Genomic DNA, 20,027 nt, shown 5'->3' with positions numbered 1-20,027 from the left:
GAAGTGGATGGCTTTTTTCATCAAGAGCCCTTTGAAGTTGTCTCTGATCATTATATTGATCAGAGTAGCTCAGTCTTTCACAGTTGATCATCATTACAATATGGCTGTTACTGTGTGCAGTGATCTCATGGTTCTGTTCACTTCATTTGGCATCAGTTCAAATAAGTCCTCCTATGTTTTTCCAAAATCATCCTTCTCATGATTTCTTATATACCACAACCTGTTCAGCATCCCTTCAATTTCCAATTCTTTGCCACCACAAAAAGAGCTACTATAAATATTTTTGTGCTTTTCCTTTTTCTTTTTTTTTTTTCCTTTTCTGGTGAAGCAGTCGGGGTTAAGTGACTTGCCTAGGGTCACACAGCTAATAAGTGTCAAGTGTGTGAGGCTGAATTTGAACTCATGTCCTCCTGACTCCAAGGGCCCTTTTCCTTTTTCTTTGATCTCTTTGGGAGACAGACAGAGGCACCCTTGAGAATCTGACTTCATGTGAATGGGTATTTTCTGCACCAACAAAGATCATAAAATATCTCTGTAATTTAGTGAATGTTGAAGAATTCATCAACCTGTAGCCAGCTCAGTTAACTCAGAAGTTAATTAGACTGGGTTGGGTCATTGCCCTCATACCGTAAACCCTTACAGCTTGGTAGAACGTGTCAGAGCTTAAACTTCATTGGTATAGCCTTTGAGAACATAGGGTCACCTCTGTGCTACAGTGTACAAAAGTACAACTTTTGTTGAGGTAATAGCTCTAATCATAGTGTGGGAAAACTATCTCAAACCCTAGAAGAACAGGGGGACAGAGAAGGGGGCTGGAGGAACTGGGATTCTAAGACCATTTGAGGAGAACATTTTGAAACTTCCTAGAGGGGCCATTCCATGGAGGCACACTCCTAATTAGCAGTGTTCATTTCCAACTTGAATAGACTAACTCTGAATGTTATCTACTTTTCAAGTTCAGTAAATAAATGTATCAAATTACACCAGTCTCCTCACTGCTGTACTTGTTTCGTTATGAAGTGATTCTTATCAAATGTACAACCATATTCTAATTAACTCTATTCTTCCTCAGGTGTACTTTATCATAGTTCTCTCACCTTCTAGCCCATTCTGTTATGTGCAGCTGTCTCAACAAACTCCCTTGCCAATATATTTTCCTTTTCCTTATTCTAATTGAAACCTGATTCTGCCCTGAGGACATTATTTCTTGCAACCCTCTCCTGTTATCCATGAGAGGAAGTCTCATTCTTCCTGACCCAGAAAGATACTCCTTATTCTCTAGTGCCACCTCCAGACCATTCTATCACCATCTGTCAACTGCCCTTTCTTTTGTAAGATCCACGCAATTCATGTATTTTTGTTTTATTCTTGAAAATCCATTGATGTATTTTAACGATCATATAGTCCAACCCCATCATTTCACAGATGAGAAACTGAAGCCCAGAAAGAGACAGTGTCTTAGCCAGGGCCATACAGCTAATAAGTCAGATGCTCTGCATCTCATGGTTTTCATCTGAAAAATGAGGAGAGTGGACTAACGTAAGGTCCTTTCTGGTTCTACGTCTGTATTCCTATGATGGAACTTGAGAAATGATGGGAGATGAAGGAAGAAGTCAGTGATAAAGCCAACGTTTTAAACAAAGAATACAAAATAAATGGAACCAGATTATGTCTAAGGTCCTTTTTAGTTATATGTCTATGATCTGTGATTCTTGTTGGTGACAGAAATAGTGAAGTCGGAAGTAACAGACTTATAGAGAAAGATTGCAAATTTGGTTTTAGACATTTTGAACTTGTGATTTCAGTGAACATCCAAGTGGATATGAAGCAAGTAGGAATGTGAAGTTCAGAAGAGGAGTCAGGACAGAGATAGAGGTCATTGCATTGAAGCACTGAAGTAAATTATATTACTAAGGCAGAGGAAATAGCATGTTCCTTATGAGAATTGAAGAAAGGTTTTCAGTTTGAAAACAAATAAGAAAAAGAACTTGGAGAGGCAGTGGAGAAACTAGACTTATGTCAGAAGGTTGAATGGTTGAAGAATGTCACACAGAGAAGGACTCCCTACCACTTAGGTATGAGGCTCTTCCTAAAGAGGAGGGAGCGAGATGCCTGTTAATTAGTACTTGTTGAATCTAATTCTATTTACTTAGGAGGAAGCAGCTGCTTATCAACAAAGAATGGTGATACTGATTCGAAAGTACTGTCAGGTGAGAGATCAGTAACGGTCAGAGAAAGAAGGGAGGAGGAAGAAATGAATTTGAAAACATTTATCAAAATTTGAGGAGACAAAAAGAAAATAGATGTGATAGAAAAGGATAGCAAAACCAAGAATAGTTGCTTAGATTTGGGGAGAGCAGAATACAAAAGATTCAGAGAAACGAAAGATGGCCAGTAGGATCCTGTAGATTAAAATTCTATAACAGAAGTCAGCCCAAGGGAGAGTAGAAAGATCACAGGAATTATGAAGACACAAAAAGAATCAATTTGTTTGAAGAATAAAAAGAGAGAATAACTAATTTGGATTAATAGGGAGCTCGCTAACCAACTCAGATTTCAGAAAGACATTTGCAAACTCAAAAATAGACAAAGTATATCCACAAAATGTAGTTATTTCAAATGAAATTTCCCTTTCTATTACTTTTTGTTTTTGTTATTGCTGTATAGAAATGGTGATTTTTTTTTTTAAATGGATGGATCCTTTGTTGAAGTTATGTAGTGGTTGGTTTTGCTGAAGTATCTTTTCAAAAGGGAAGGCTCTCTGGGTCAGGGAAGAATAAATTCAGAAAAGAACATGATATAAAAACAAAATGCATCAGTAAAAAGATAGATGACAAAAAGAAAGGCCCTATATATATTCCAAAATATTTTTAGCTGTACTTTCTGTAGTCACAAGTAAACTGAAACAAAGTAGATGTCTATCATTTTGTGCAAATGGCTAAACAAAAAGTGGTATATGAATGTAATAGAATATTATTGTACTGTAAAAAATAATTAAAGCTGCCTTGCTTTCTTTACAGAGGTGGAGAACCACAAGTGTGCAATACTGCGTGTAACGTCAAACTGTCTCTAATCCTCCCTCTGTGATGTACTTACCATGCCAACATTTTATATTATAGTTATCTGTCTTATCCCTCTTTCCTTAGCCAAAAAGTCCATGAGGGAAGTGTCCTGCACAGTGCTTTTGTATACAGTAGGCAAAAAATTTATCAGCGCAATGACTTGGCATAGCAACAAAATGCTTTGACGCTTCTCTGAACCCTCTAAATACATAAACCTGGACAGTTTATGTTTAGCACTGCAGCTTCTTTCCGGGATCCCTGAGGTTATTTAGCTGGCCCAGCTGACAAAGTATGCATTAAGCGTCCTGTATTAGGATGGTAGCTAATGGTAACTAATGGTAGTGGTAGCTAAGCCTAACATAAGTAAACATGTCTCTTTTTTTTTTCTAACCAGACCTGTGATTTCATTGTACAGTCATCTCTCCAAAGTTGTAGTTTTGGTTATTCGTGTCTGGCCATGGATAATTAAATGGGAATTTTTGGAGATTTGGCACATACTCAGGAAAATCTCAGATAATGCATATATGTAAAGAAAAATTTTTAAAAAATCTTAGCAAGTCATAAATGCATAACTGCATATCATTAATCAGTTTTATCATTTACTACCATAAGTCTACAACTTATTATAAAAAAATTAAATTTTTTCCTACATTTCAGTGTGTTAAAGAACTAAAGGCTGTGGGCTCTCTCTTTGGAAACATCTCCTCTTTGTCTTTACCATCCAGAGTTAGTCATGTGATTATTGTATCTTGTGCTTTTTGTAGGAGGAAATCCATGAAGCAGTCGCTGCAGCTGCGCAGGTGGCTGCAAAGATGCATGTAGAAGCTGCAATTTTTTTTTATGGGTGTAGTGTGTTATTTTACTTGTTTGGTGTGTTAAATATGATCAGAATTATTAAAAGTAAAGGTTTAAGGTGGGTCCTAGAGTTATTTGCTGGGGTTTTTTTTACATTTGCTAGCATCCTGCGCTTCTTCCCCCCACCTTTTTTTTTTTTACCATGTTGAGGTAGTACTGTGTAAGAGAGCATCCTCTGCCAAAAGGCGTCCACACCTTCTCTGTAATGTATAGACTCAGAAAGTTACCTGGGGCAGGAGGATCAGGATGTGTGAAAGGTGGGACTTACACCCAGATCTTCCCTTCCTTCCTTCAAAGGCCAGTTCTCTATCCACGCTGCCTCTCAGAAATGTAATACTATAAAATAGATAATTATGAAGTTACATGGTAGAAGAGAATGGAGTAAGAATGACAGGTGCTAGAATTTGGAGGGATGCAGTTAGTCAAGAAAGGCTTCCTAGAGGAGGTGACATTTGAACTCCATCTTGAGTATTAGTGGGATATTAAATGATGGACTTAGGGAAGGAGTATAGATCGCATTCCATATATGAATTATCATATAAGAAGAGGTCCAAGCATGAAAGCATTGGTTATAATGACTAGAGAGTATGAATGAGTTGCTTCGTACTGTCTTGTTCTAGAACCATACCTGGTCATATACACGACTTAACAGATGCTATGCTTGTGCTACATGTTTTGGGTCATAGGGTTATTAAATCCAGATATAATTAAAGAACTTTATTCTGATTTATGGTTTGATGCATTTTAGGCCCCACGTTGCTGAGACATGGTCTTATTCCCCAAAATGGAAGTGTGCTTTGAATATCTAGACATAATCTGTTGGGCTTTTTTTTTTTAACTTTATAGAATTCTATTTCTTTCTTTTTCTTTTTTTTTTAAATTTTCGTGTTAGTCATGTTATGAAGAAGAATTAGAACCGATAGGAGGAACCATGAGAAAGAAGAAGAAAAAAGCAAATATGTATGCTTCAGTCTGCATTCAGACTCCATAGTTCTTTTTCTGGATGCAGATAGCATTTTCCATCATGAGTTTTTTAGAGTTGTCTTAGATCCTTGCATTGCTGAGAAGAGCTAATAGACATGATAATTTGTAAAGAAGCCTGTAGCACTAGATAATACCATTTACTCGGAACAGCAAAGGAAAGCTTTTCTCCCTGCTTGCACAAAGAGGGAAGAGAGTGAACTGGATGGGATGTGGAAAGTGATTACTGAGCACTAAGATTTTTGCTTACACTATGTAAGGCTCAAAAATTATTCTGGCCAAATGCGTTAAACTCCCTCTTTGAACCTTTACATTGTATCCTTGTTAATCTTAATTTGGACCTACATCCAGGGTTGGAAGCCAGTGCTCTGTAGCAGTCATTCTTTTCATTTCTGTTTATTTGGGGGAGGTGGTGGGGAGGAGCGCTACTAAATTATCTGCCAATTATGATTTGGACCTAGTTTCAAGATTCAAAGCATATTTTTTAAGCAGTATTTTAACCAAATTTTCCATGTCCTCCTACTCACTACTTTGTCAGAGATGTTAATAAATATTTGAATACCTATAATACTGCTTTCCATTATAAATTATAATGCATTTTACCACCACAGGTCCTAAGTACTGACCACAACTGACATAATTAGAATTTTCCACAATGGGGCTTAAGTATTTAGCTACTTCACTAATTATATTTTCAAATACCTATTCCATTTTGCGTTGATTTGGCCCTTAATTGTTAGGGTTAGGCCTGCTGCCTTTTTGGCTGTCTCAATATGTGCCTCTTCTAGAGAGTAAGCTAGAGAAATTAAAAAAAAAAACCCAAACAGGACATTTTAGTAGTTCTAGTAAAAAGATTTTATGAATAATAAGGCAGCTGAACTATAAAGTAAAATGAAGTTTTGAGGCTGACAATGGATTTCAGTTATCAGTTCTATATACTGGTTTCCTAGTAAGAAAATTGAGAATTGAGTATGAATGAATCAAGGTTAGACTAGAATTTCAAAATTAGCTACAATATTTTAGGATTTTATTTTCCTTAAAATTGTAGCATTCACTATTTTAAAATAAATTCTTTTCTACCATAGTCTTTGTTCAATATTAGTTATTTATCGTATACTTTAAGAATTCTAGTTTGCTATTTCTAAATAAAAATGAAATTTCAGATGTTCTTGGATACTTTTATGGTAGATAGGTCTTTCTTCTAACCACGTACTCTGTGCTTTCTTGAAGTCTTAGGTTATTCTGATCTGTACTTTTCTATAATTTCTGTTATAGTCCTTACTGTAGTTTTTTTAGAATCTCAAGAGTTTTTGAGAGAGAGAGAAGAAAAGAAAAACAAATTCCTCTATCAGCTTTATCCAAAAACAGTGTGACAATTGATTATCCATTTGTTGTCTCACATTCTCACTACTTCAGTGTTCTACTTCTTTTGCCAGGCATAGATGTTCTAAATAATATCTTTTATAATACTTCTTACCCAAATCATTATTGGTAACATTGCTGCAGGCTATCTTATCATTGCCTCTTGGGTAACTTCATCACAGTTACTAATTCATAGCCATTAGCATCACTGAAAGAATATTGATAGTAAATCTTCACACTTTTTGGGGGGGGGCAGTTGTGGTAATTTGTCTTTTTAAAGTGAGCACTTTAAAAAATTGTTATCCTCATGGGCTAAATAATTTCTTTAATGTACATGAAAGCTAAACTATGCCAGTTTTCTTACAAGGTAATCAGGTTAATCAACTACGATTAAAATAGTTTATGGAGTCAGATATAGTACTATATTCACAATTTGATTTATTTAGAATGTATCTAAAATATGACATTCTGAAGAAAGGACTTAGAATTTATTATAAGTCCTGTCATTTGCTATAAATGTTTACTTCAGTGTCTTTCTGATGCCGGAGTTGGGGATAAAGATTGTTTTAGCAAGTGAAACTTGAGTTTAAACAGCAACTAAAGAAATATGTGTTCCAGGTACTTATTACCCAGGGGATGGTTTTCAAGAATTCTGATATGTACTTCTTCACATTAGCTGAGTTAAGGTCTCAAGGATTCAGAAATTTAGAGTATTATATTTTCTTATTGAAGTGACCTTTTCCCCCTCTTAGGTACCAGCCACAGCTCCCATTCTGTACAATCAAGTCTGGTTAGGCATTCTCCTGCTCGTGCCTCAGTTGCCAGTCAATCCTCTTACTGCTATAGCAGCCGTCATTCATCTCTCCGAATGTCCACTACAGGATTTGTGCCTTGCCGGCGCTCTTCCACCAGTCAGATTTCCCTTCGTAACTTACCATCCTCCATCCAGTCCCGCCTTTCCATGGTGAACCAAATGGAACCGACTAACCAGACTGGCCTGGCCAATATGCAACATGGCCTTCCATCTTCCAGCAGCTCCAGCCAAAGCATCCCAGCCTGCAAACATGCCCTTGTGGGTTTTCTAGGGCCAGAAGGAGGACAGAATGCTGCTGCTGATGCACAGTCAGGCAGCAACTTAAGTCCTGCCAACAATCCACAAGCCAAAAAGGGAGATGTGATTTACAGAATCCAAGTAAGTAAGGAAAGAGGTCTTATGTTGTTGCCCCTAGCTTGACTTAAGTCTTCTGTCCGTGTGACCTTAATACTACAAACTTGTGTGTATGTTGGCCATCTTGAACTTTCAAGCACCCTTGAAGTTATTTTAAGCACCTTCAAGTTATTTGTAAAGTTTACTAAATGGAAGTTTGATTGGATTTTCTTAAAAATATAGAAGCTTATATTTTCTAAAAACTTGAACACCTTAGGAGAATCAAAGCTAGTACTAAGGCTTGTGTTGGGCTGCCTTTACTTGAAGAAGCAAACATATTATCTTTTCAGTGGTAATTCTCCCACCAATCTTTCTCAGCCATTCTTACTGGGTTACTGTAAGAAGCTCTCACAATCAGATGAAAGAATTTGGAAAGAGGACCTTTAAAGTTTCTTACTTGTTTTAACATGCAGTCTGGATGTGGACATTCAGAGAGTGCAACATCATATCAAGGATTCTTTTTGAGTTCCACAGTTTTCATGAAGCTAAGACAGAGGGGAAAAGCATCCATTTTAATCAGACCATTTCTCTTTACAATACAGATTGTGGATCCCAGTCAGATTTTGGAGGGGATCAATCTATCAAAAAGGAAAGAGCTGCAGTGGCCAGATGAGGGGATACGGTTAAAAGCTGGAAGAAACAGCTGGAAAGACTGGACTCCTCAGGAAGGCATGGAAGGACATGTACGTCTTATTATAAAATTGGCTTCATGGTTTGATTTTAAAAGTGTGCAGTAATCATTACTTCAGAATTTCAGAATATGCTTTAGGTGACTGTGATTATTTCTATACTGCTCATTTTGAACTGGACCTTCCTGAAATCAGATTTTTTTTTAAAGTGCTGTGTCTCCCAAGGCTTTCCTCTCTTAATTTCTAAGCATATGAGAGGTAAATTATATATGCTTAGTCATGTATATTTTTAATTGCTTAGATAACATTGTGTTACAAATATTATTTCTAATGTTAACAAATGTGAGTTCTATTTTAAGTCCATCTGTAGTCTTTCATGAAGAGATTACATTATTCCTCATTCAGAATAATATAGTTGCCCCCTTTTATTAACAGGATAACACTAGACCCTTCATTGTCATTTCTAGTGAGGACAAAAAAATGTGATAAAATTCTCCTTTTTTGTTATTTGGTTCTATAATTTTGTTTTGATACTCAGTGCACGTGGAGAAGGGAATGATTACATAGTGAAAAAGTCTTCCAGAAAGAAAGTGGAACAATCCTTTTCATGAAGTTATTCCAGTGAGCTGGGTTTGAAATTACTATAAACTCAGAGTTGATTACATCTGAGTTAGGAGTTAGTATTGGACATTATTAGCAATTGTTTTTATGACCTATAACACCTTCAAACTACACTTAATGCAAAGAAGGGCAGAAATGCATAAATTATGCACATATTGCACGAATATGTCCACTTTTTTCAAGGAGAACAAAATTAAAATTCAAAATCAACAAAATCAGACTAACAGCAAATTTGTTCCACCTGGCAGTGAATGTAGTGCAGTGATTATTTAATGTTCTGTACAAATAAGATCAAATTTGAGTCAGGACTTGTCGAATTTCAGTGAATATACAATGTACTGTTGTCCCTGCAAGTTGGTATAAGCTCACAACACAGATTAGTGTGTTGTCTCTGAATATAAATGTGAAATGTGTAAATTCTTGATTAAATAACTTTTATATGTTAGAAGCCCCGTAACATCTGTTTATTTCTCATACTTATTGAATAGTTACAATATAATTAGCTAGTCTCCCCCAAAAAATAACTTTTCAAAACTAAAGTAACTCAAGAATGTTTATAGAAATTCACTTAAAGTTTTCAGCAATTAAATTTCAATGGAATTGTCTTACATTTTTTATTATAGTGAAATAATATGGTTTTGTAACAAACATAGCTGGTTTGAAGAGAATCCACTGGAACAACTGATAGCTAGTATAAGCAGCACCTTAAGAGACAGCTTAAATAGCAGAAATATAGAAATATTAAAATAAAAAAATCCAAATCCAGAAAAGTACAATCCACTGTATTTGTCATTGGGATTCACAAGTTCTGTCCTTAACAGGAAATATTGCTGTGTTTGCTTTGTGTGAATGCTTTAGTTACAAACAGCATGAAACTCAATCAGTTGAAATGGTATCTTGAAAATCGACACACAAAATGTTAGCAAGATGAGAATTTGTTCCATAGAAAAGTACATATTTTATAATAAAAACCAATTTTGTGAAGAATTTTCAGAGATCATGTCTATGACATCAAAATGCATTGTGTAAGATGCAAGCAATTGCTTACAGAATTGCTAGGTGTAAAAAGTTTCATTCAATAGAAGAAACAGTATAATTTATAGCTATTTATATGGTCAAAATAATTCTTGGAAAATCATAAGCAGAGGAATTTTGAATGGTTCCAGTGCTTTATTGGTAAATAAAATTATCCAGCTATCTAAAGAACTTTGCAGTCAGTTAATTGAGAAGCTGAAATCTTTTTTTTTTCATTGCAAGTGGATAAACCATCATATATAAAGATACTCATTTGATTACTTGTGATTGATGTATTATTATTGAAACTTATGTCAGTGAAGATTTGTAAATTTGCAGATCTATTCATAGCAGTGCAATAACAAGAGAAATTATTAGTATAATAAGAGATTGTTTTTTAATTTTAAATTATACAATATGGAAAAATTACATTGGACACTTAGCTAATGGAGTTCAGGTGATGTCAGGATGAAATGTAGATCTACCTATAAGCATTACTTTAGAATTTGCCCATTTGTGTAATTTGGACACAATGACGCTTATAGCAGATCACTTGTGTCAAGAAATGTAACAATGTTTCAGATCATTACAAGGGTAATCATTTTTATGAAAAACTCCCTTAAAAGGAAAGTTTTGTAAAGTTTTTAACAACATGGAGGGAAAACATAGACATGTGTAGCATTCTGAAACATACTGGTTTTTGTGTGCCAAAGCATTTTTAAAGGGCATTTGAGCTAAAATAAGGAATTGCCCTTTTCTTGGAGATAATAAAAGAAGCAAATTCATTTTTATAACAAAATTTACCTCATGAAACATGTGCATTTGGTAAATGTTTTAGGATCCAGAAATATAAGGTAGGTGACTGAATTTATGAAAATGTTCACAAAGTAATATTTTCATGTTTCCCAATTTAAAAAAACTCTGCTCTGTAAGAGAAATAGAGGAATAAAGACACAATTATTCATTCCTTTGACCACTCTGTGGAAGCGATATTACTTTATTTTAAAGACCTGGTTATTTCTAAATATGAATGGATGTGAAACCCAATTGCTATAGGCAAATATACCACGTCTGTCCTTATTCCATTTGAAGAAGAATAGTTGATGGCCTTGTCTTGTGGTAGTACATTGAATTAAAGCATGTGAAATCTAAAAATATTACTGTTTTGTGTATGGATGAATAGAGTTCTTTGGCTTAGCAAACAAAGCTAACTGCTGTCCATAATATTTTTTATGTGAAATGGGGTTTTCTGCTATAGCTATCAAACAAAATATCAATCTCTATTACTAGTTGAGTAACTCCTCATTTTTAGGAACTTTGTGCTCAAGGACAAGCCCACCTATCATATTAATAATAACATTATTGGTGGTTATTTTAGAAGTTATAAATATAAAAGTTGTAAAAGGGTTTTAATCATTAAATACTTGTGTTTATGTGTTTATGGTTTATTTGTTATTAAATTGTAGTATTCTTAATTTTACTAAAATAAAATGTGAGCTTAAGGGAATGGTGTAAATTGTTTTATGAAAATGTGGTGAAAAATTAAAATTAAGGGGCAAAAAAAGGAAATGTCACTACATAAGGTTTGGAAACCACTGCCTTATTCTTTACCTTACTTTGCTAAACATAATATATGATCTTTCTTCAAGAATACCTCTGCTGTAAATGTACGAGTTTTAAACTCTCTCTCTAATGTATGTAGAGTAAACTTTGTTAGTGTCTTTATTTGTAATGCACATGGATTATTAGACTGTTAATAGTCAGCTGCTAAATTATTCAAAAGTGCATTTAAGTGAATTAGAGTTTTTTTGTACTTATTTCCAGACTCTGTATTTCACTAGCTGTGGAGATTGACACATTATAGCTCACAGGAACCATGATGTTTCATAGAATCCTTGGCACTTACCTTAGGAACATTTTTGGAATCTGTTTCCAAAAAGTCTAATTGCCAACCTGGTTAATCATAGAGTGTCAGCCCATTTTAATACTTCACATAGGGAAAAGGGAGGGAGGAAGATAAAAATAGAAGGTTTAGAATTATAGAATAAATTGTCATTTGATTTTTTTTCAATACTTCTTACCTTGTCATTTTTAGTGGGTAAATATTTTGCCTTGAGCTTTACTCATATGGTAGGTATGAACCTACTAAAACATATGATGCTGTTAACATGTCAGGATTTTTCTTTTTTTCTGTCATGATGTCATAATCTTCAAGCTGTCCATCTCCAGCTTCAACAGTAACAGCAACAAAATCCATCTAAAATTACCATTTCAACACCTTTAGGATTTCCCTTGACTTTTTTTTTTATTAAAAATAGCCGTGCTAGGAATATGTGGGGCTAAAAATGTATTTAATAAATTCCATTTATCAAGATTCTAAACCAGTGGTTCCCAACCCAGAGACCTTGAACTTGTTTTTGTTGTAAATATTTAGATAAAGATTTACATACAGTTAGTTTCCTTTGTAATGCTATGCATCGTATTGTATGTGCTTAAAAGCATTATTCTGAGAAGGGGGCCATGGCATGATCCTATCCTGGTAGGTTCAGCTCAGTCTCCTATACCTTCTACATGTACAATGCTGTGCAATAATAATTGATGTTTGTAATGACCTTGAGGATGCTGCAAAATCCTAAACTGCCTCTTGAGTTATCATAGATCAGAGTTTAATGTTTAATGGTACACACTTTATTCCTTGAAGTTCTGCTTATGACATCCTTAATAAGTAGTTATCCAACCTCTGTTGGAGGACCTTCAGTGACAGGAAACTCAAGACCACCCAAGAAACCCATTCCATTTTGGAACAGCTTTCATTGTTAACTTGACTTCCTTTATACTGAGTCAGTATCCACCTCCCTATAATTTCTACTCCATTAGTTCTAGTTCTGCCCTTTGATGCCAAGTAAAATCGCTACCATACTTGTCCTCTTAAAGTCCTTTGTAAAATATAACAGAACCGGACACAGAACCTTAGTGTAACATGGCCAAAGCATTGTACAGTAGTACTCTGTTTCCTCACTAACTAGAGATCACATTAACTACTTATAAGAATCTTTATCACCTCTTTAAGGACTCCTAGGTTGAGAACTTCCCAGCTTCCAGGCCTGTAACCACGCTTCCGGCTACCAAAAAAGCTCTTTCAAACCAGAACACCTGAGTCTCCTTTTCTACCCTCTAGGGAATGTTAGCCAGGCAGTGGTGAGAGTAGTAAGCTTAATGGGAGGATGTGAATTCCCTTGTGCTTCACTGCTGTCTGAGGAGTGACACAGTATAGGCTAGGAAGCAAGAAGAAGAGGTGTTAAATTGCTCTCAAGCCTTTTCTTCTCCCAGAAACATCACTGTTGTGTTTAAATTATTGTGAATTCTCAAAATCTCAGACTGTGATATTAAAACATAAAAATACATTCCAAAGCCAAATAGAAATTATTTTTTCATTACCCAGTATATTGTGCCCATGTCCACTTTGGTTAGCATGGGTAATTATGAGTTGACTATTAAATGATAATTATGAATTAACTATTAAATCCAGGTGTAGGCTATCTCTGATGTACAAAAAACGAGGGAAGATTGTTGTTGTTTTTCCAGTTTTATAGAAATTAGAAAAACAAAAAAACTTATATTAAATGATAAGGAATTAGTTCATGTATTTGATTCAAGTTTGGAATTTTCTTGCTGTAGTCAAAATTACCTGTGAAACTAGCAGCCCATTAGTATAAAGGTCTTCTTTCATGCCTGGGCTTCTACTCTGACCTGCTTTTAGAGAATTAAAATCTTCAGTTGCAGGGTAACAAAAATCATAAGCCCCTTTCCCATCAATTCCTCATTGCTACTAAAATAGTATTTATCTAAGAATTCCATACTGGCCAGTTTGTGTTTCTCATGCCAGTGTATAGCTAGAAGCTTTTTTTTTTTCCTGAGTAGTCCAGCATTATCAGCCTTGCAAAGCATGTCTCAAATCTTTAATGTCACATCTTGCCCTGTGATGTACAAAATCCTGAGCTGGAATATTACTTAAGATCATAGGATTTAGAACTGGAAAAGAACCTTAAAGATCATGTAGTGACAGTCCCTCATTTTACATGTGTTGTCACGTTATCCTAGAGGAGAAGACTTAAGCCAGAGGACAATGATACTAACTTTTATTTCGTTGTGGCTTCTCCAGGTGATTCACCGATGGGTGCCTTGCAGCAGAGATCCAGGTAGTAGATCCCACATAGACAAGACTATTCTCCTGGTCCAGATTGATGATAAATATGTTGCTGTGATCGAAACTGGAGTTCTAGAACTTGGGGCTGAAGTGTAAATGCGTGTTTCACGACTACATTTCATCTCTTCCTCCCTCAATCCCAAGACTTTGGAAAAGGCACAGAGGGAGTAGGAGAAGAATCTCCCAGGACTCACTTCAGGCCTGGGAGGACTCAACCAATAGAATGGGCTAGATGAGCCTCTCTCTCCCCACCCCCTCACTGCTGCCACTGTTTCCATCCCTAAAAAATGTTCAAATATTTTTTTAAGTTCGCTGCTGAGGAAACATTTTGCATGAAGGATAAAGATTTTATTAAGAAGCATCTCTTTAAAAACGAAAAAAAACTTTTTCTATGCATTGCATATGCTTTAAATCAACAAACTCTTCATTTCTAAAATATGAACTCATCATATTTTTCTAATTTATTTGCCAAAAATAATTGCTATGTTTGGTCACAGAACGTATGAAGTCCACTTACCTTAATTTTTAAAAGTCAACTTGTGTAAAAACTTTCAGTTCAACCTAAAGCAGTATAGAAGTTTAATGCATAGTAAGAGACTATGAACAGACAGATTTATCTTATTCCTTGTGAGCTAAAAACTTTAATGAGAAAACTGCACTAATTTTTTGACAGCAATGCACTAAGAAGTCTGAGATTGCTCAGAACATTTATTTATATATATATATATATATATATATATGATATATATAATATATATATAAGATTTTAAAAAAAAACTATTTAAATTGCCTCTGGGATTTGCCCCTTCCCTTTCTGCATAATCACAGGTGGCAGGAGCTATATTGCTCATCCTTTTTCTTGGTTGGTTCAGTAGGTTAGATTTCATACCAGTGCATTTGTTGTTTCCTTTACATGGAGTACTAAATCTTGAGATGAACCTCTCTATATGTTGGCATTGTTTCCCAAAGCCATTTTTCGTGGTGCATTCAGTAATGTGAACACTACTGCCAATTACTGTGTCCACATCAAGGATGAGCACCCAGTGCAGCAGGATAGATCCTGTTTTTCGACAGCAGTCCTAGAGATTCTGCTCCTTACTAGTTAGTTGGTATCAGTTTCCAAGAGAAAACTCTTTTAATTTTTCAAGGGGAGGACAAATCTCAAAGAGCTTAGCAGAGAGGTTGTAGTGCTTGAGGGCCGTGTCAGGATGTCTTGAAGGCATTTGGCTTCAATTCAATAGTTTATCCAAGTAAAAAACTTTTTTAAAACAAAATTATACAGATGGTGCAGCCCTTAATATCAAATCACCCTTATTCACCTTGCCTTTTATTTTCCTTTTCTCTTTGTTCTTTTTCTATTACTTGAATTTTGTTTCCTATGATTATATATTCTGTATAACTGTAATTTTGAATATTTGTAACTGTGAAGTTGACTTAATTCGTGTGTTGTCACATATCCTAGATTTTATTAGGTTTTCTAATGTGTGTATTCAGGGATATGCGTAACTCAAGCTTACATCAGGTTGGATTGGAGTTGCAACTTAGATTTAATTTGCAGCTCTTAATATTCTTTTCTAACTCCATGAGCAAAGTTCCCCTTTCATGAGTCTTTCCCCTTTTGGTGTGAGATTTTGTGTGAAGGAAACTGCATTCATAGGCTTATTTGGAAGCAGCCATCTTTCTACCTCCATATGATCTGACGGTTTAAATTGTCTTGGGAGGAGGTATGATTGTTCCCCCTGGGCATTGAAATGCCTCACAAAAAAATCTTGGGAGTAACTGTTTCTGGGATGAAAATTAATGAATCAATACAAGGTATTAATTACTGTTTGCTGAAAGACCCATCTACTTTAACTTAAAGTTATTTCTGCTCCAAGTGGCACGTGGTTCAATTACCCATTGTATTGCATTGGGTTTTGTTTAAGTTGGTGCACTGCTAAAATTCCGTCTTTCAGAATTGTACATTCAGTAATGGTATATCAGCGATAGTGTTAATATATAAGCTGAGGTGTTTTGGTTTTTTTAGTCAGGCTTTTGTGCATCCTGACATTTCTGAATTGACTGCTTATTATTTCCCTGATACATACATTATAGCATATATAAATTTGCGTTATGTAAGTAAGGTACGTCATCAAAATTTAGTGTTGATTCCTTTCCTTTTGCTGTAAGGATAAGGTCTTCTTAAAAACAACCCTTTTAAAAGGATTTATGCATTCTCTTCTTTTTGAAATGTATGTGATCCTCCTCATTGATGGATTAGGATTAAGGCTTAAGGATAAATGAAAGAGAAGTCTTTCCAGGTTTAGCCAGGAGTATTCTGATTTGTTCTCATAAAAGAATTCTACATGGGTGGTGTAATCAGGAGCTAGGCAAATTTTTTTCTAGAAAAATATTAAATTGATCAAAATCTCAAGTACAATAAGTGAGATTTTATTTCAAGAGAAAAATAGATGTTCTTCACTAGGAGTTAGATTTTGTTAGAATTTAATCCACTGATATCAAGAAACAAGAATTGTTGATCCTAAAAAACCTCTTTAAGAAAAGCAGAGTTATGCATAATAAAAGCCCTCTCTTTTCCATTTGAAAAACCTAATCTCAGAATTTTATAAATTGGAACACCTTGAACGTTTATTCCCTCATTGGCATTCTCTCCAGTTTGCACAAGTGACTCATAACTTGGTATAATTCCATCACCAGTAACTATGATATATTCTTTTATATCAGGTAATTGTAATTTAGGAAGCATTTATAATTTCTGCAGTGTAAAAAGGGGAAAAATCAAGTTGTTTTTCTTGTTCTTAATCCTCAAAAGGGTATCCTATTTGGTGTACCCTCTTACCCTTTTTCTTTTTTTTGGGGGGGGGAGGCTAGGCAGTGGGGTTAAGTGACTTGCCCAGAGTCACACAGCTAGTAAGCGTCAAGTGTCTGAGGCCAAGTTTGAACTCAGGTCCTTCTGACTCCAAGGCTGGAGTTCTGTCCACTGCACCACCTAGTTGCCCCCCCTTATCCTTTTTCATTGATGCTTAAAGTACATACAAGATCCTAGACTGAAGCTATTTTGTGGCATTTGCGTTTAAATAACTCACAACTTAGTTCTTGTATGTGAAAGAGTTTTAGAGGCCCATATTTTGAAAGTACTGAAATTTATATGCTTTATCACCCTTTGTAATTCATAGAAATTAGACATTTATTTTTAGTGTCTGTTTTTTCACCTCCTTTTCTTTCAGAAGTGGAATATTATATGGTTTATGATTTGTTAAGTTTTTCTTCTCTAATAGCCCCAGTGGAAAAGCTCTGAATGAGTCCACTGGTTTACTTTCAGGTTCTTAAGTCAGTATGATCCCTTCTTTTTCTGAATATAATGTTCATTAAAGACCTTACATGATTACTTTTCACTAAAGAAAGTTAAACTTTCCCAATCTAGTTTTTTTTCCAAGTATGAAATACTGGTAAATTTTAAAGACTTAGAGGGAAAGGGTAGAGGGACATATCAGTATAACAATTTAACCTTTTCTTTTACCAAAAGAAGTGAATTTATGACCTACCTTCACTGCATTACTTATATAAGAAAAGAAAAAGAGTTATGCAAGAAAATATGTAGTACTATTAAAAGTACTAGCAGTACTTATCCTTACTGAGGTAAAGAAAACAGACAATGAACATGGTAGTTTCTGCAAGAAAATCTAACTTATTGAGCAGATATGCTTTCCTTATGCTTCCTGAGTTTTTGGTTTAGCAGTTTGTTTCTCCAGCATCCAACTTTAATGCATTTTTAAAAGGCTCGTTAAATATTGAGACATACATCTCTTAACCTTAATAGGTGGCTCTTTGTCAGCTGAACATCAGTTCTGCCTCCACCTTGGAATGTAGGTTGACAGATTGCTTTATTGGATCATTAATTAAAAGCCTGAGGCATTTTTATGTATGATTTATCTAGTGCCTGAAAAGATAGACGTCTTATCCTATTAGCCGACTTTAAAATGTCTACCAGATGGATTTGTGACTTACTTCCTTAAGTTATTTGAGTTATTCTTCCATGAATATTGTTTCTGCTTGTCAATTGTTACTGTTCTTGTGTTGTATTGTTTTATTTTAATTATCCTTTCATCAATGTGGACAAATTTAGGTCTTTTAAAAGTATAGATGTTCATGCTAATAGAAGTGCTTGACATATTCCTACTTTCATCATGTGAGATGATTATAAAGAAAATTACTGGATTTATTGATTATCTTGTTTGGACAAGGTCCCACTAGTGCTTTGTCATTGATGTATTTCATTGTCATACTGGATCTAAAAATCTGTTTTTACTATTTCTAAAGGCTTTTACTTGAATTTTAATTATGTAGATATTTTTATTCAGAAGTATGATAGCATTATATATCTTTATAGATATATAGATATGTATCTTTAAAAAGTCATTGGTCATGTAACTCCACTTTTCAGTCTTACATGGAAATGGATGTTTGTTGGAGGTCAGGGTTTGGGAAGATTCCCTATGTATTCAGGGATCACTGAATGAAGAGAGTGTCTTAATTGTTTCCTTGGCCCAAACTTCAGATCTCCATTTCCCGAGGAACAAAAAGCCAAACATTTTAATATTTTGTTCCTTCCACTCCTTTCCCCACCCAAAAGTCTGAATGATATGCTTCCAAATTTTCTTATTTCAAACTGGTTAAATGTTTAGCTAAAAGCTCTAAATGGGAAGGAACTAATTATGCAGATGATGTATAGCCATTATTAACTTTGCCTTGAAGCTAAGCTAAGCTGTGAATCATCTCAACAGTGTCACTTGTCTGGGATGATGTAACTATTTCCCCAATATTATTTAAGTAAACTTTTAAATGGACCATATATCTTTCCTAAACTAGAGTGAATCACTTCCGGTTTTGAAATGAATTGCCTCATCTCCTAAATTGTAGAAGACTTTGTATTAAGACTTTCAAAAATTGGGAGAAACCAGAGCAGATAAATAACACCAGTGTTATATGACAACTTTGTTTCAAGGCGTTTATACCTATTATATAGGGTTATATCTATTCTCTTGTAATCTTGATTGTGCTCTGTACTTAATGGCTTCTGACTTCGTAGAGCCAGACTGGAAGAAATGAAGGTCATTTAGCACAGGTGCGAGAATGGACTGCTAATTGTTGTTCCCTGAGTTCAGGCTCTCTTGTCAAAATAAAGAAATGGATATGAGGATGACTGCTCCAAATGACCTCCAGGGCTTAGTATACTTAAGTTTCACAAGCCTTCAGAATATAAAGCTTGATTTCACAATTAAAAAAAGAAATGGGGAAAAATCATGTCTGCTTTTGCTTTTTAAAAACTCACCGTGTAAGTAAAACTGCGTCCTTAAATTGAACACATTAACCTTACATGTGAGCTTTACGTGAGGAATTGGAAGGAGGAATATAGAAAGTAGCTAGCAGGAAGGAAGGTGTGAGGGTGAAATAATGGGTTTACTTTTTCTGAGAATGGGCTCTGAAAAGCATACGTTGCCTCCACCAGCATATGGACAGTGATTGGCAATATGGATGTATGTACTCGCGTGTGTCGGTGAGTGTGTCTGCGTGTGTGTCGGTGGAGACAGCCTGTAAATATTGTAGTTGTTTTAAATGCAAAATAAAAGCTGAGGTGTTTTTGTTTTTGTTTTTGTTTTGCAAATGTGTTGCAAGAAAAGGACAGTATTGACAGTGGATAAAACACTGAGGAAATAAATTTTTTTTTTCATTTTTGGTGTGTGGTTCTTCTTCATCTCCCCACCCCTTAACTTCTAAGAAAGATAGAAGAATTAATCACACTATTCCTTAAAACGCTGTTGTCTCCTCGGCCTGAACGCTAACCCCAAGACCTGGATTCAGACCCCGGCTCTCTGATGCTCATTTTCTGTGTGACTTTGGCTAAGTCACTCAAGCTTCCCAGGTTCCGTTTTCTTCCTCTGCAGAATAAGGGGGCTGGGCTAGCTGGCTTTCCACGTCCGTTCCAGGCCTAAAACTGTGATCCCGTGACAATGGTAGGTCTTATAGGAGACTGGGCAGATAGACCTCTATGCCAAATAGTGAGCACAAGAGTCTGGGGAGAGAGTATC

The 20,027-nt window shown here is 35.3% G+C and overlaps 1 protein-coding gene across 1 annotated transcript in view; it reads left to right on the top strand.

Moving 5' to 3' along the window:
- PCNX1 (pecanex 1) overlaps positions 1 to 19,671 on the top strand; it is a 242,472-nt gene extending 222,801 nt beyond the window's left edge. The window contains 3 exon segments of the mRNA XM_020986378.2: positions 7,013 to 7,452; positions 8,010 to 8,150; positions 13,894 to 19,671. Coding sequence (XP_020842037.1) covers positions 7,013 to 7,452; positions 8,010 to 8,150; positions 13,894 to 14,034 — 722 coding nt within the window. The 3' untranslated portion in view covers positions 14,035 to 19,671.
- Positions 19,672 to 20,027: the final 356 nt, after the last annotated feature.

Source organism: Phascolarctos cinereus, unplaced genomic scaffold (genome assembly GCF_003287225.1).
Source record: "Phascolarctos cinereus isolate Bilbo 61053 unplaced genomic scaffold, phaCin_HiC Scaffold_3;HRSCAF=262, whole genome shotgun sequence".
NCBI classification, from domain to species: Eukaryota; Metazoa; Chordata; class Mammalia; order Diprotodontia; family Phascolarctidae; genus Phascolarctos; species Phascolarctos cinereus.
Note: the sequence above shows the minus strand (reverse complement) of the source record. Positions and strands in the feature narration are given on the sequence as shown.